The 15393-nt window shown below is 44.4% G+C and overlaps 3 protein-coding genes across 7 annotated transcripts; 2 read left to right on the forward strand and 1 right to left on the reverse strand.

The window, feature by feature from the left end:
- The first annotated feature begins 1407 nt into the window (after nt 1-1407).
- Nucleotides 1408-9049, forward strand: LOC117896503 (discs overgrown protein kinase). 4 transcript variants are annotated; one of them, XM_034804855.1, is made up of 4 exons: nt 1408-1542; nt 2302-2438; nt 5060-5168; nt 5263-9049. In XM_034804855.1, exon 4 carries the CDS (start codon nt 5337-5339, stop codon nt 6657-6659), a length of 1323 nt encoding a protein of 440 aa, XP_034660746.1. In that variant the 5' UTR covers nt 1408-1542; nt 2302-2438; nt 5060-5168; nt 5263-5336; the 3' UTR covers nt 6660-9049. The 4 variants fall into 4 exon arrangements, with proteins under 4 accessions (XP_034660746.1, XP_034660744.1, XP_034660743.1 ...); XM_034804853.1 differs by having other exon boundaries at nt 5060-5155; nt 5260-9049; XM_034804852.1 differs by having other exon boundaries at nt 5060-5155.
- Nucleotides 9050-9829: 780 nt separating this feature from the next.
- On the forward strand, nt 9830-10971 carry LOC117896834 (MICOS complex subunit MIC19). 2 transcript variants are annotated; one of them, XM_034805348.1, is made up of 3 exons: nt 9830-9910; nt 9998-10172; nt 10304-10971. In XM_034805348.1, the coding sequence occupies exons 2-3, from the start codon at nt 10046-10048 to the stop codon at nt 10843-10845; spliced, it is 669 nt and encodes a 222-aa protein (XP_034661239.1). In that variant the 5' UTR covers nt 9830-9910; nt 9998-10045; the 3' UTR covers nt 10846-10971. The 2 variants fall into 2 exon arrangements, with proteins under 2 accessions (XP_034661239.1, XP_034661240.1); XM_034805349.1 differs by lacking the exon at nt 9830-9910 and adding an exon at nt 9914-9931.
- A 74-nt stretch (nt 10972-11045) lies between these two features.
- LOC117896833 (alkaline phosphatase 4) lies at nt 11046-14645 on the reverse strand. Its single transcript, XM_034805347.1, has 3 exons — nt 14245-14645; nt 12568-12809; nt 11046-12509 (listed from the first exon to the last, which is right to left on the reverse strand). The coding sequence occupies exons 1-3, from the start codon at nt 14429-14431 to the stop codon at nt 11154-11156; spliced, it is 1785 nt and encodes a 594-aa protein (XP_034661238.1). The 5' UTR covers nt 14432-14645; the 3' UTR covers nt 11046-11153.
- Between the last annotated feature and the right edge of the window lie 748 nt (nt 14646-15393).

The raw sequence follows: 15393 nt of genomic DNA on the forward strand, positions 1-15393 counted from the left end.
TTTTGTAATTCACACCTTAATTGCCGCTCGGTTTCAGGTTCGTGCTGACGACGATTCCCCATTCGCCCACGATCTCTGGTACTATTAAAGCATGGGAATGTGTGTGTGTGTGTGAGAGTTACTGTTGTTGCTTTCACTGCTTCGTGGATTTGTTTTGTTTTTCATTCCCCGTTGCCAGCCAATCGGCGCCTCTGAACGAGGCGTGGCTTCCGGGCTCAAGTGATCTTAAAAGCAATTAAGAAATATCCAAGGAAAATACTCTCTTACGGTACTAGTGGGAAACATCTTTGATTTTTTATAGATTTTTGATTTGTTTTACCTTCAATGACTCCAATTCCGAACTCTATTTTTACATTCACACCAACGAAAATGGCCTTATCAATTTGGAGCGATTGCTTATCTACCCCCCATCAATTCCAGAAACACTCCAACCATATTCTCCTCCACTTGTGGATGTGTATTTGTATCTATCCTTTTGCCCGTTGCTTTTGCTTTCCCATTTTTTATGTCAAATTTTCTTGGGTTTCAAATTCGTTGGATGGTTTGATGAGGGGCGGATAGGGTTAGCGGAGTGACGGGGGGACGGGACACAGTCTAATGTAATTCACACGTGTTTCGCTTTATGGAAACGACAGCAATAAAAAACCATTTCGGCACTCACTGGCGCAGGTATGTATTTGGTTACCGCTGTAACTCTGGAATTTTCAAATTGGCATCTGCTACCAGCCGCCCCCTTTTTTTTTGTTGGGGAAATTGGTGGAAAAATTTTCCATTTGAGCGGGCTATTCAGGTTGTAGAGAGTTGTGGAAGGGGTGGGTGGGGTGGTTTTGTAAAAATGGCAGCCTTAGCAGTTAAAGTCTCTGAGAGCCAGGACATACAGACGTTATACGAATTTATGTATAGGATCAAAAATTCGGTGACCCTGAAAAAGTATTGCTTTTCCAAAGGAATCAAAAAGTAATTTAAAGTGTGAATTTAAAGGAAAGTAATGTTTTATAATATAAGGCGAAGAAGGGAAAGAAGTTATTTCAAGTAAAGGCGCGTATTTTTGTGCTCAAAGCAGAAATAAATCGGAGAGCGTTGAATATATCGATATTTTTCTTAGATCAGAGAATTTCCCTGACAGTTTAGGCACAGGAGAGAATTTCCCTGACCATCAAATAAAAAATTCAAATGCAAAATTGTAAAATATAAGGTCTCAAGGTTTATAATCCAATAAAAATGAGTGTTTGTTATAAGCCAAATTGATTCTTCAATCGGATTAAATTATTGTTTCACTGTTAAAAGTATTTGCAAGTTAGTAAAATCAAATAGAACATTAACATTTAGGAATATTAAATAAGACAACGGTATTTTACTGCATATTTTGAAATTGAGATGGTATATCTTGGTATATTTTTGAGGGGCTGACGGTATATTTATCGATAATTCCGCGGTCACACTGATCCACGGTCACACTGATCAAGATGGCGTTTAAAGATTTGTAAAATCGAAAAATTGTATAGAAAATTGTAAAAGAAAAGCGCGCTACTGCTGCAATACGTAAGTGTTTCGTCCAAGTAGTACCCAAAATTTAGTGCGACCGAGACTGCAGTGTTAAATGCGAGTGAGAAAAGGTGCCCATAAGAGATTTCTCGGCCAGCAGCAGGCTCCTTTTGTGTGTCGTATGGCTCGTTGCGTGTGTTGGTGTGTGTCTCGTTGTGTTGGTGTGAAAATGCTGAAACAGTCAACGTGCTCCCGGTAAAAACCACATAGGAGGAAGCGAGACAACCACTGTTCGAAGAATGAGCTGCCGTATGCGTGTATGCCGTATGTGTGTGTGCCAGGGCAAACGACTCTCACATAAGTTTTAGGTTTTTTTCGTCGTTGTCGTCGTCGCCGCAGTTCCGTTTTCGACATTATTTTCTTAACGTTTAATGCACTTAATTGTGTCTTTGCTTTTGCGTTAATTTATGTTTTTCCGCGCCGCGTGCGTGTGTGTTTGTTCCGCCCCTGCCAACGTGAAAAAAAAGACGAAATATTAAAAATAGTTATTTTATCGCATGATTAACCATTGCTCAGACAAATGGCTTTAACAAATGCAGAAATGCATTATAGTTATTAACACCATTGCGTAAATATGTTGCGCTTGCGTGTGGCCCCAAAAATGTGAGTGTGTTTGTGTGCCTGTGCATGAGTGTGCCTTTGTGGATGAGGTGCAGCGCGGGGCGCCAGTCCGAAAACAAGTCTTGTGTAAAAAAACAAAGAAAACTGTGAATCAATCCAATTAAACGATTTGAAAAAACAATTCTATGTTTTCAGTCGAATTGAGCGAAAGTAAAGAAGAAGGAGAAGAAGCAGAGAGTGCAGCACACAAGGACGCCAGCAGAGGAGGCAGCAGCAGCAGCAGCAGTGGAAGTGCAAGTGCAAGTAGAAGCGGGACGGACGGGATAGCCAAGGTAGGCGCCAATAACCCCTGTACAATTCCCTCCCTCCTTTTCATAGTCGTTTCGTTGTTTGTCAGTGCATTTGTTTTGCCGTTAGTTTTGCGACTCGTCCTCGAGCTTCAGCGAGGCCATTGACTGCGACGCCGACGTCAGCAACTCATAAAATTAATTACTTAAAACAAAAATCATAGAACAATGTTTTACAAGCAATACATTGCAATTGTGTTTGCGTTTTTTATGGCGTCCCGCTGTCTTTCTGTTTAAACAACTGTTCTGTTCCGTTCCCCCCTCCTCCGCCACTGTTTTTGCCTCTCTGATTCCTCTTTGTTCTTGGGTTTCTGTGTTGGTGGGCAGGCGGAAGCTTTTTCGGCACCCGCCAACGCAACGTGCAGCTGTTTTTGTGAAAAACAGCATACGACCAATAGTTACCGTGTACCCACTGCAATAATTAAAATATAAATAAAATGTTCCAAATGCTAGAGAGCTTCCAATTAGCCTCTGAACAGTTTTTAAATAAATCCAATAAGTCGTTTGTGGGAAACATACTATACATAAATATATTCCAAAAATAAAACATTCGATCAGCTGTTTCCTGCTTTTCGGGTCTATGTCACGCACACTTGCATATGTACACTCGCTGCCGCCTCCACCCACCCATGCAGACAGAATACACAAACAACGTACCCGTGCATAGACATTGCGGCTATCTCGCTTGCTCACCTGACTGTCGGGCTCAGCAAATAGAACTCGTATTAAACGCAGCGTCAAACGGTACTTTCGTTGAACAAGAAGCCAACTCTGTGGGTGGGAGGGAGTGAGCGATAGAGAGGGACACGCAGCCAGAAAAGTGTTAAATAAATCAAAAGAAAAAAAGCCAAAAGAAAGCCAAAGACAACAACAACATACCTGTGCATAGACCCGTTTTTGAGGTTAGAATTGAGTGGTGGCAGCGGCCCCCAACTCTGCGGCGTAGGTCAGAGCGGGAGAGAGAGTTCGCTGCGTGAGTGGTCAAAGAAAGCGACTGCAAAGAGAGGTGCTAGAAAAGGCAAATGTACAAATGTGTGTGTGAGAGTGCAATCATAATGGCGCCCAACAAGCAAATGTAGAAATAACAACAATGAAATTTAATTTTTGTCACTTATTCCGGTGAAAACTCATCTGCTTCTTTCTGTGTTTACTCTTCCGCAACTAAATTTCATGTTTGTTTGTGCTTTTCACCTTCGGAAAGTGTCATCTAAATGGCATTTTTTAACAGTCGCTATTTGATTTTGCCTCTCCCCTTTGTCACCTGGTTTTCTGTCTCCTATCTGTCTCTAATGGTTTACTCCTCTCGTCTCATCCACACGTCCATATCTTTTATCTACATACATTCATACATATGTATGTATATCTTTGTTGTTTATTCTTTTGTCGGTTGCCTTTTGTCTTTTATACTCTTGCAGGGGGTATAGTTATTTAAAGAGATCTTATACCAATGTCTGTGTGATCACCATATCCCACAGCTACCAACTCAAAGATCGATCCGAAAGGGTATTAAAAGCTTCGGTCTAAGAACTAGCCATCCTCTCGTGTTTTTCTTGCATATGTCGAGCTGATTCATGGACTAGAATGGAGTGATGGGCTGTTTTAAAAGCAGGGAATTACACTATCAAACTTAAATGCGTCTGTTATCGTTTCATCATCATTTTGTTTTGTTTTCTAGATCAAATTAGAGTTAGTCACATATTGTACTATTTTTCGTAGCAAAGTTGCATTGCTACAATATTGTATTTTAACGCCAATAAGCGTGCGTTTCCGTTTCGAAGAAATTTATTACATCAGGATAAAACATACCGTGTAACAGTTGTCTAATCATACATTCAATCATACAATCTATACTTTCAATTGCCCGTGACGCACATATCGGGGTACGGAGTGACTGATTCTGAGGAATAAACTCTATTTTTGTGCGAGGTTCGGGTTTGGATGTGACCTTATCTCGTGCTTTGTTTTGCATTTTCAGAGATTGGTAGCGGCTTCCCAAAGGGTATGAATATGAGGTGGAACATTGCTGAACATAATTTTCCTGTTGGAAAATTCAATTGTTAAAAAAGCAACACAATTTAGGATGTTTTTAAAGTTTTTCTCATTTACATAACCAAATTCCCAAAGACAACTAGGGTTCATCCTAACTTAATGCACCTTGCTCTGGCTTTGACATATGCGAAACTGTAATTGGCTTTGCTTTTGTGTGTTCGTTCTCATCTCTCCCATTCTTGTGTTTTTGTCAACGTGAGAGCAGCTTAGACGATTCCCGTGCTCTTATCTAACTGTCACATCGACAGCTTCTTCTCATTGTGTTATCTGCCTCTCGCGATTCGCATTGTCTCATTTCACTTCGATTGCCACCCCGCCGCAGCTGGTGGCTGTGCAAGCAATAATTCTTATCAGCGACAAAATTGAAAAGAACTGACGCTGCACTTGGTTTTTGGAGACACAGAAATGTACGTTTGTTTTTTGAGAGTCAGTGTTCATTGCTGGCCCTGTGGCGGGCACGTCGCTCATTTACCGCTATAACGGCAATGACAAACAGAGTGTAGAATGGAGACTGCAAACCGATACTCATCGACAAAATGTCTTCTCTTTTATTTCAGAAACGAAGAAGCCCTGAAGCGACTGCCTGGAAAGTTATAAAAGTAGAAAAGCAAACAAACAGCAAGCGGAGCTCAGACGAAAGGACAGTGCGCAAGGTTTGTGGAAAAAGTGCAGTGAAGTTTACAGCGAGCTTTTAATGTTGTGTAGAGCCATGATGAGACTCAACTAATCTTCCCTTTTGTCTTCCCCCTCCCCCCAGCAGCAGGAAACGCAAATCCACGCAAAACACTCTCAAGAGGAAAAGTTCTTCTACACACACACAAAATCACAGACAAAATGGAGCTGCGCGTGGGCAACAAGTACCGTTTGGGCAGGAAGATCGGATCGGGATCCTTCGGAGATATTTACCTAGGAACCACAATCAACACTGGCGAGGAGGTGGCGATCAAGCTGGAGTGCATCCGCACAAAGCATCCCCAACTGCACATCGAATCGAAGTTCTACAAGACAATGCAGGGCGGGATCGGTATACCGCGGATCATCTGGTGTGGCAGCGAGGGTGACTACAATGTCATGGTGATGGAGTTGCTCGGCCCCTCGTTGGAGGATCTATTCAACTTTTGCTCGCGCCGCTTCTCACTTAAGACGGTACTGCTGCTGGCGGATCAGATGATTTCGCGCATCGACTATATACACTCGCGCGACTTCATCCACCGCGACATCAAGCCGGACAACTTCCTCATGGGCCTCGGCAAGAAGGGCAATTTGGTGTACATCATCGACTTTGGCCTGGCCAAGAAATTCCGCGACGCCCGCTCCCTGAAGCACATCCCCTATCGGGAAAACAAGAACCTGACGGGCACCGCCCGCTACGCCTCGATCAACACACACCTGGGAATCGAACAGTCGCGCCGCGACGATCTTGAATCCTTGGGCTACGTCCTCATGTACTTCAACCTGGGCGCTTTGCCCTGGCAGGGCCTCAAGGCGGCCAACAAGCGCCAGAAGTACGAGCGCATCTCGGAGAAGAAGCTCTCCACATCGATAGTGGTGCTCTGCAAGGGCTTCCCGAGCGAGTTCGTCAACTACTTGAACTTCTGCCGGCAGATGCACTTTGACCAGCGCCCCGACTACTGCCACTTGCGCAAGCTCTTCCGCAACCTGTTCCACCGGCTGGGCTTCACGTACGATTATGTGTTCGACTGGAATCTGCTGAAGTTCGGCGGGCCTCGCAATCCCCAGGCAATCCAGCAGGGCCAGGATGGCACCGATGGCCAGGTGGGCCATGACGCAGTCGCCGCGGCGGCAGCTGTGGCCGCGGCTGCCGCCGCCTCTTCGCACCAACAGCAGCATAAGGTGAACACGGCGCTGGCCACAGCGGGCGGCAGCACGCAGCAGCTCCTCGGCACCAGCTCCCAGGGCGGTCAGGCGCTGGCAATGCTGGGCGGCGGTGGAAATGGAGGCAGCCAGCTGATTGGCGGCAACGGAGGCCTCAACATGGACGACTCTATGGCGGCCACCAATTCTTCAAGGCCGCCCTACGACACACCGGAGCGCCGTCCATCGATACGGATGCGCCAGGGTGGCGGCGGTGGTGGTGGCGGAGTCGGCAGCATCCAGAGCGGCGGTGTGGTGGGCGACGTGCGGAACGCTAAATAATATTTTATGGTCTAGATGCAGCGCTGGACACACAGTAGACAAAAAACTCAGCAACTATACGTGTAGAATACATAGTTATATATGCCCTATATATATACACCGACACACACACACATACCTACACCCCCACACACATGCTTTATATATGCGGTACCATGCAGGAGGACCTGGTCCCTGCCCCACAATCACACATACACACACACACATCGAGAGAGGAATGGGGGAGAAAGCGATGGTGGAGATGATATGTAGGAGAGGAGAGGAGCGGAGCGGAGCGAGCGCTTTTCTTAAATTTTGTACATTTTCGTTTTGTTGCGGCTTTGACATGGACTTCCGCTCCCGGAGGATCGAGATAGGGCGTGGCAAAGCTTATTAATTAATTACCTAGATTACGATTAATTTAAATTATAATTTTAGTGGATAAAACGAATGCAACAATTGGCTGCAAGACAGAAAGGAACGCCAACATCTTCCACAAAAAACAAACACTTCGGAGGAGCCCTGTAAAGGGGGTGAGCGGCAGGAGAAAGAGAAAGAGAGAAGGAGCAAAGAGCTAGCATTTACCTACAGTACTGTACTGTTTACACTGTGCAACACAACAACAAGACCCTAAGCGACACACGCTTGAAAGAGTGCATTTGTGCCCAAAACTTCCTCTTTGCTCAACATTTTTGTTTGTTACTTTTTTTTATTGTTTCCACTCAGACCCCGCCCCCCCACTGAACACTGAACAAACCATCAAGCAAACGCTGATTTATATTCAATGATGAATATATAGAAACGATAGCATTAGCCCGATCATTAAAACCAGATTTGAATGTAGGTGTAATATTTGTGTAAAAGAAACAAAGGACACTCCACTCGTCGGGGTGTCCCTAACCTTAGTCTAGAGATCTAGCGATAGCGAAACCCGATGCAAGCAACCCCAACAAATCCTAGGTTAAGCGCTCCCCCCAGTTACAGATAATTTTATCGGGGCACTGTCATGTCGAAGATGAACCACAGTACGATATATCGATGAGAGGGTTCTTTAGCTTTAAGCATCACTCTGATTTGTAATGCCCCCACACACCCACAATATGTTACCATATATCTGCTACAAACATATATATATATATGTATATCATGCTATATATGTACCATTATATACTTTTATGGTCTGCGCTTTCGCTGGATGTGTTCATATATTTCTCCATTGAAAACTGTTCAACTGCGCGCATTTCTCGAGTAGAAGGGATCCCCCCTATCGACAGGGATGCCCCAAGGGATGTAACTAACATAGAGAAGATATAAAAAAAACCTAGCGATAGAGATACAAAAAAAAAAACAAACAAACAAAAACATTTGCATTAACATTTCGAGTGGAACCCGTCAGTCGTCGACGGGCACTAAAATTATATAACGCTAGCTAATAAATTAGCTATAATATGAAATTTGTCTATAAGTAATACCAAACCATAAAAAATAAAACAAAAATGCAAAAAAAATGTATCTTAATTTCTAAATGCGCCAAGAGAAAATGGGTAAAAATTATATATACTATACAATATATATAAATATATGATAACTATACGAACTATATCTTATGAGAACACGTAAAACAAATGTAAAACTCCACAGACGACAGACGATGGAACGACAGACGACAGACAGCCTCTATAAAGTATAAAGAACACACCACAACCACACCAACAAACACGAATCGAACAGCAAAACCATATAGAAATCAGATATCAGACAGCAAGAAACTTAAATAAAAATGCATTACGTGATATTTCTTATAAATTGTTTTTATATTTTCGGTTTTTCGTTCGTTTTCGTTCAGCATTCGGCCCCAGTCTCACCCCTCATGATTATTCCAACAACTCGACCAACTATTATACACGAGAGATCAGATCACCTTTCCCCTAGATAGATTCTCCAGTTGGTATACAACCCGAAACTTATTCAGTGTACATATGAAATATCCATAAATATCCTTATAAATAATTATATACTTATGTGTGATTTTCCTCCTAGCATACAAAAGAATACTAAACAATTAGCATTTTATCGGGGGGACATAGTGAAGATGAAGATTCAAAACTGAAAGCAAAAACTGATTCATAATAATTATGAAAAACTATACATGCGAATATGAAGATCGTGTACGAAGAGTCCATAGAGAAACTAACAAATTGAAGATAAATTACCGAAAATGCAAAGAGGCAAAAGTCATTTTCAGGATTTTGTATAATTAAAATGTATGTGTATATTGAATTGAGAATAGTACTTTTGAACTAATAAATAAAATAAAAAATAATTAAACTTAAATCGAAATCGAGTCGACACACAAAGAACGCGAGTAATTGAACATTAACAAACCACCAACAGTGATATGAAATACAAAAATAACCACAAGAAACACATGAAAACTTAATAAACGGATTCGTTAATATGGGAGTCGATAGATTTATCGATAAGTGCACGCCACATTTATGTAATTAGCAAGTATTTGAAATTATAAATTAACAAAAACTAAACCATGATTATGTATGTCTGAGCAGAGTAAAAGCGGCAAATCCAGTCACAGCAACAATTAAACTAAAGCTTAACTTACGAAAAACATATAAAGTTTATCGACAGCAAATGATTCGAACGCGATTTTTAATCGATAACAACACGCACAAGTGATAAGCAATGACATTTTAAAGCAAAACACCACTTGCGATGCGGCAGCACTCCAGACTAAAACCATAAACCAGAAATAATTAATAACTGAAGGGTAATCGTAAAATAAACAATAAGTCAGGCAATGAAAATCAATGGAAATGCAATTGCAAATCATCAGAGATACCAGAAGAACAGACACACCAATAAAATGCCATTTAAGTGTATGTAATTGAAAGAAATCCACAAACGAAAGACAAACAAAGCTAAAACCTAAATAAAATCATACGATTTTCAACAAAAATTAAAACTAAATTTATATTAATTTATTTTGGATCCTTTATTAAGCTGTTGACGGGAAAACAAGTGAACATAGGGTATCAACGCACCCATACGCAGGTTTTTTTAATTTAAAAGCAGAAAACAAAATGCGGGTTGACAAGCAAGTGTTAAGTGGGTTAAGTTCGCTTTTATACTCGGTATATTAACTGTATTTTATTGAGGTATATTTTATTGACCAATCCGCGGTCACACTGCCAACAGCTGATTGTAAGGTCTGAACGGTCACACTAGGCACCGCTTAGTGTTTTTCAACGAAAAAGGTTAAAAAACTATTTAAATAAGTAATTTGGGAGCTGATTCAATGGCTATTACGTACTGTACTTACGCCTAATCTATAATTCTTGCAGGTTTTGTTGCGTTAGAGACCAAACACAGCCAGAACACAAATCCTCAAGATGGGAGCTAGGCAATCACAGTCGCGAGAACCACGTTCTGTTTCGATGGAGAACCCAACTCCTGCGGGCGTCATCGACATATCCGATGATGTGGTCAAGCGCCTCAAGGCGGGCATCTCACAGCAGGGTAATGTACAAGGCTCCCAAGGCACTCCCAACGCAATTGCGAATATGTCCCCCGACTGTTATGCAACAATAGTTGAAATGGGAATTTCTTCGAGTAAAATATGATTTTACCCTAATCGAATTGTCTTGCAGCTCGACAGCACGCCGCAGTCGCGGAGGAGTCCCAACCGGCAGCCAAAGCACCCGCTGCGCCCTCAGCAGCACTGTCAGCGCCTGCGTCCGCTGTGAAGACTCCCTCCTACCAGGCCCCCACTTCCATTTATGTGCAGGGCGGCGGACAAACAATCAGTGCCGCGGATGTGCAGCGCCAGATGAACCAGGAGCTGCAGCAGAACGACGAGCTCTGGCGCCAGCGCCTCGTCAAGCTGGAGGAGAACCTGAAGAAGACCAACACCATCCTCGAGTCGGAGTACGCCAATGCCGTGGAGAACGTGCACAAGCGCTTCGTCAGCACCGCAGCAGCACACAAGGTGCCACCCTGCCAGGACTTGAAGTCCCAGCTGCTGGCCTGCTACCGCGCCCATCCCGGCGAGACCCTACAGTGCATGGAGGAGGTGGCCCAGTTCCGGCAATGCGTCGACCTGCATCGCATCAAGAAGCTGGACGAGGAGTCCGTAGCACCTACAGCGCCAGCTGCCAGCAAGGCTGCAGTGCCCGCCGCCAAAGCGGGATAGAAACGATGGTTCCAATTCTTATGTTGAGTTGATTATTTGTTGGCGGCCTTGCGAGACTTTTTGTAAACGGCAAAGACTTGTGCGAGAAAGTGTAATTGTGAAGAATAAATAAGTAAAGTAATTTAACAGAAATATTTCGAAAGCAAAAATGTTCGCTTCAGCGCAATTTTGGTTACTAATTGAAACGCAATTGTTTATGTTTAAGTGTTTAATATTTGGTAATTTGCACACCTTTTCGCATCGTCTCTTCCGCTTGTACTACAGTTAACTACACAATCCATAAAAACTAATTTAAAAAAACAACAACATTACAGCAGGCGCCCACGCAGGAAGGCGGCAGCCAAAATGGGAAGAACTGCCGCTTGCAAAGAGCCAGCGCCGCTCTTGATCGGCTTCTTCTCTTTGTGATCCTCACAGGAGTCGTCAAAGTCCTTGGCAGGACCCAAGCAGCCAGAATAGCTCATCACGTACGCCACATAGTTTTGCTCAAAGACGCCGCGCACCAGGCTGGAGCCGGGACCGGAGGCGAACACGGCCACATCCTCGCCGCCGTGAGTCTCGTCTTTGCGCGGCACGGACGCCAGGTGTCGGTAGGTGGGTGCCCTGCGCTCCTCCTCGGTGTACAGCTTGAGCGGCATCCACATGTTGGAGCTGTTCGCAGGCCGCGAATCGTTCGCCAGGTGATCGTAGTAGCCGGGACCGTTGGCATAGGAGATGGTCTCGAAGACCATGGGGTCAGCCTTCTCGTGCAGGTTCGAGGCGCCGAGGATGTCGTTGCCGCGCAGCGCATAGCCGTTGAAGGTGACGGCATGCGAGTGATCCGCCGTGACCAGAATGAGCGTCTCGTCGGAATCGGTCATGTTGAGGGCCGCCTGGATAGCCAGATCGAACTCGTATACCTCATGCAGAGCGGCCCGAGCGTAGTTCATGTGATGGCCCTGATCGATGCGCCCGCCCTCGACGAGGAGCACAAACCCAGGAGAATCGTCGCCCCGTTCAAGCACCTTTAGAGCCGTTTCCGTCATCTCTTGAAGCGACGGTTCGCCCTCCTCCCGGGCAATCGAGTAGGTGATGTGATTGTTCCGGAACAGGCCCATCAAGTGATCCAGCTTCTTCGCATTGACAGCCAGCAAATCATCCCGATTGTGCACAAGTGCTGGTCGCACTTTGTCCTTGGAATGGTGTGCCAGCCACTCGGCGGGAAGGTTGCGCCTATCCCTTCGACTGCAGATCGTTTCGGTGGGGCCCTCGAATTTGGTCCGCTTTACCTCGGTGGCGTTCAGGATGCCCATGGGCGACATGCCACCGCCCAGGATCACATTGAATCGGTTGCCAGGAGCATTTTCCACCAGCTGCCGGGCAATGTCCGCATGGATGCCCACCGACTCAGGCGGCACCTCCGTTTCACACTCCCAGTCGCGATCGTAGATGTGCGCGTAGGTGGCCGCAGGCGTTGCATGGGTTATTCTCGTTGTGGTCACCACACCCGTGCGCTTGCCCTCCTTCTGGGCCCATTCCATGATGTTCTCAATGCGCCCCAGCTTGGCATCCACCTTGGAGCGAGTGGCATCCACGCCAATGGCTCCGTAGTGCGTCTTTATTCCGGTGAACAGTGCCGTGGCCGTGCCGGCCGAGTCTGGAACCTGTTTGTCCACGTTGTAAGTCTGTCGATGAAAGGTGAAGATTGAAATGAAATTGATAAATCCCGTTGAAAACTCGTACCTTGGCCATTCCAGTATTGGGAAAGTTATCAAAGGAGAGCGTCTCCTCCTCGCCATAGCCGTGCTTCAGGTACTGGCCCTTGTAGATGCGTCCCGCACTGATCGTCGACACTCCCATGCCATCCCCAATGAAGATGATGATATTCCGGGCCTTCTTCGTGTACGAATGCTCATCGGCCCGCTTGGCCTGATCGATGGTCTTCTTCAGCTGTTTCAATCCAACATTCCGCCAGAAGATTGCATCTGTAAGCGGGAATTTAAATGTAAATTGAAATGGGAATCCGAATCGTTGGGTAAGCCACAACGCTGTCACGTATTCTCGTGGACACGTCGCCTCTTAATTGCTCCGTCTAGTTACACTTCCTACACTATATTCTCGTACGGCTAATTATTTAGATTTACTTTGTGTCTGAAATGCATCTTAAAGTCGGTTTGTAGATCCCCTTTATTCTAATTTATGCACTCTATTTATATTCTATATCTCGTAGCTCGGAATTAGTTGGGTTATCCGTAATGGCAATTCCATTTGTTTCGGTTTTATTTTTAATTGGCAATACGACAGGTTTAGGTCTTAAATTATACTCTCATAAGTATTTGCTTTCCATATTTACTATAATTATAGAATTGTGAATTTTTCTACTTCAATGCACTGCGCAGTGTACTTTCCCCATCCAGACATATTGATGGACTGCCACTCGGTAAATATTGATTTTCATTCTGTTACCTAACGCAGATACAAGTGCTTCAGTTGTTAGCATTCTAAGAAATTGCAAGTGGGTTAGATTCTAAGAATGGTACAAGAATCAAGAATTCCAGAGAATCTCAAACCCTTTTTCAAAGCAACCTACTCCGTTGCAAAATAGTAGCCAAATTTGCGCAATTTTTATGAATTTATCCACAATTTTTGATGAATCAATCACCCAAAAAGAAAGGGAAACAAAAGTTCTAGTGCCTTGAATACAAATCACTTTGTGATACTCGTAAATCAATTGCATTTCCTTTGCACATTATGGATCGCACATTAGCTGATTCAGTTCGGATCATGATTATCGATTATAATTTTGCGTTAATTAAAATTCAATTGAGGTAGTAATTGCGACCTCGACTTTGAGGCAGGTTACAGTTAAACTGCATAACTTGACTACTAATTCGAGTTGGCAATGAAATTAAAAGTTCATGATGGTTTTTTTTTTTTGGAAAAGTCGTTTGATCTATTTTAACTCTATTTTATTAAGAGCAATTGAGAGGCGAAACTAACAGCTGGATTAGAGTTTTGTTGCTAACTGTGGCTTGGAGGCTTTTAAGCGTTTTTTTGTCCCATAAAACTAAGTGATAGTTTACATAACAGAATTAGTAATGGTCGTTGTTCCACCTGATTATATTGTTACATTACGAGGCAATTTTAATACACATTTTGTTGTTGTGTGTGGATAACTACTTATTGAAAGACAATGTTTCAACTGTTTGAACGTTCCTAAAATAAATCCAAGTGCTGTGCTTTGTTAAAGTACTTGTTGCATAATTGAACTGAGGGAACGGTTCAAGTTCAAATAATGGGAATTATTTCACGTACTAAAAGCAGCGCCTGGCTTCTTTAGTGCTGGTTCTGCACGTGCGGGCAGTTGGGGAATGTCCAATTGAAGGGTTCGTCGTAATAGGAAATATTGGGGGGACTTACCTTCCGGCTCCCCTTTCTCCTGCGGTGGTGCCTGAGGCTGCTGCTGGCCCAGGCTGAACTCTGGCCCAATGTCACTGCCGGCGCTGAGGGTCTGGATCAGTGGCGGTGGCTGGAGAGTGGCCGTCCAGCTTCCTGGGATCAGGCCACCGCACCACGCGACAAAAGCAACGAACTGAAGGCAATGCATTTGCACAAGACGCAGATTAAAAAACTACGCAAGCAATTTAGAAGATCTTGTTGGGAATGTATTGTTCCGATTCCTATTTATATCACAGCTCAGCTTGAGGCGCAGATTTGTTCAAAAGGCCATCGGAATGGAAATGAATCGGAGTGCGCGAAACTGTGGATTTGTGTGTGTGGCCCAGAGCCCGCGTCTCGTGTGGATCACAATTAGCGACTAACACCGCACAAAGCCCCCATCGCCGTTATATGGCAAACGATCCGGTCCGCCCGATCCGAGCAGCCAGAACCCGAAGCCCCATCATTCGTCGGAGATGCCGAAACGTTTGGCTTTGGCTCTATTAAAATTACAGCTCTACGAAGATAAATCCATAAAAACGTGCAAAGCAAAGCAAAGCCCAGGGCCCCCGCCACACCATAAAGTTTAAGTATAGACGTTTAAACGATCACTGTTTGCTCGGAGACTTCTTTCGACATTTCCCCCCGTGAGACACATGTGTCAATGCGCTGATTTACAGTTGATTCTGCACGTGAAGCGGCTGCCGTGGATCGTGCGGCTCTTTCGGGTGCCAATCTTATCTCTGATCGTGGGGCTGCAGATGAATTCTGTGATGCCGTTGTTTGTCGTTAATCAGAAGTGATAAAACAGTCGAGTTGTTGGGCCTTCTCTTCCATTTACTACGAACTCGTATCTCGTAGCATCGGAACACAATGCGTATGCGTGCTGTTTGCATTTCTGTTTATGTTTTCGGGCTGCCCTGCCATTTGGCCAACATTCGAAAGAGTTTATCTTCTCCGACCTCTCAATGCCACTTGCGTATCACCCACTTGACGTGATCTCTCCCACTACACTATATTTCGGTGTCTACTATTACATGATCTCGCGGGAATACAATGGGATCCAATCTAGAGCTGGGGCCAGCCTATTGTCATTGATTTGTGTTGTTGGGTTGTGCTGCTATTTGGGCG

The sequence above is a fragment of the Drosophila subobscura genome, chromosome O (assembly GCF_008121235.1).
Source record: "Drosophila subobscura isolate 14011-0131.10 chromosome O, UCBerk_Dsub_1.0, whole genome shotgun sequence".
Classification (NCBI taxonomy): Eukaryota; Metazoa; Arthropoda; class Insecta; order Diptera; family Drosophilidae; genus Drosophila; species Drosophila subobscura.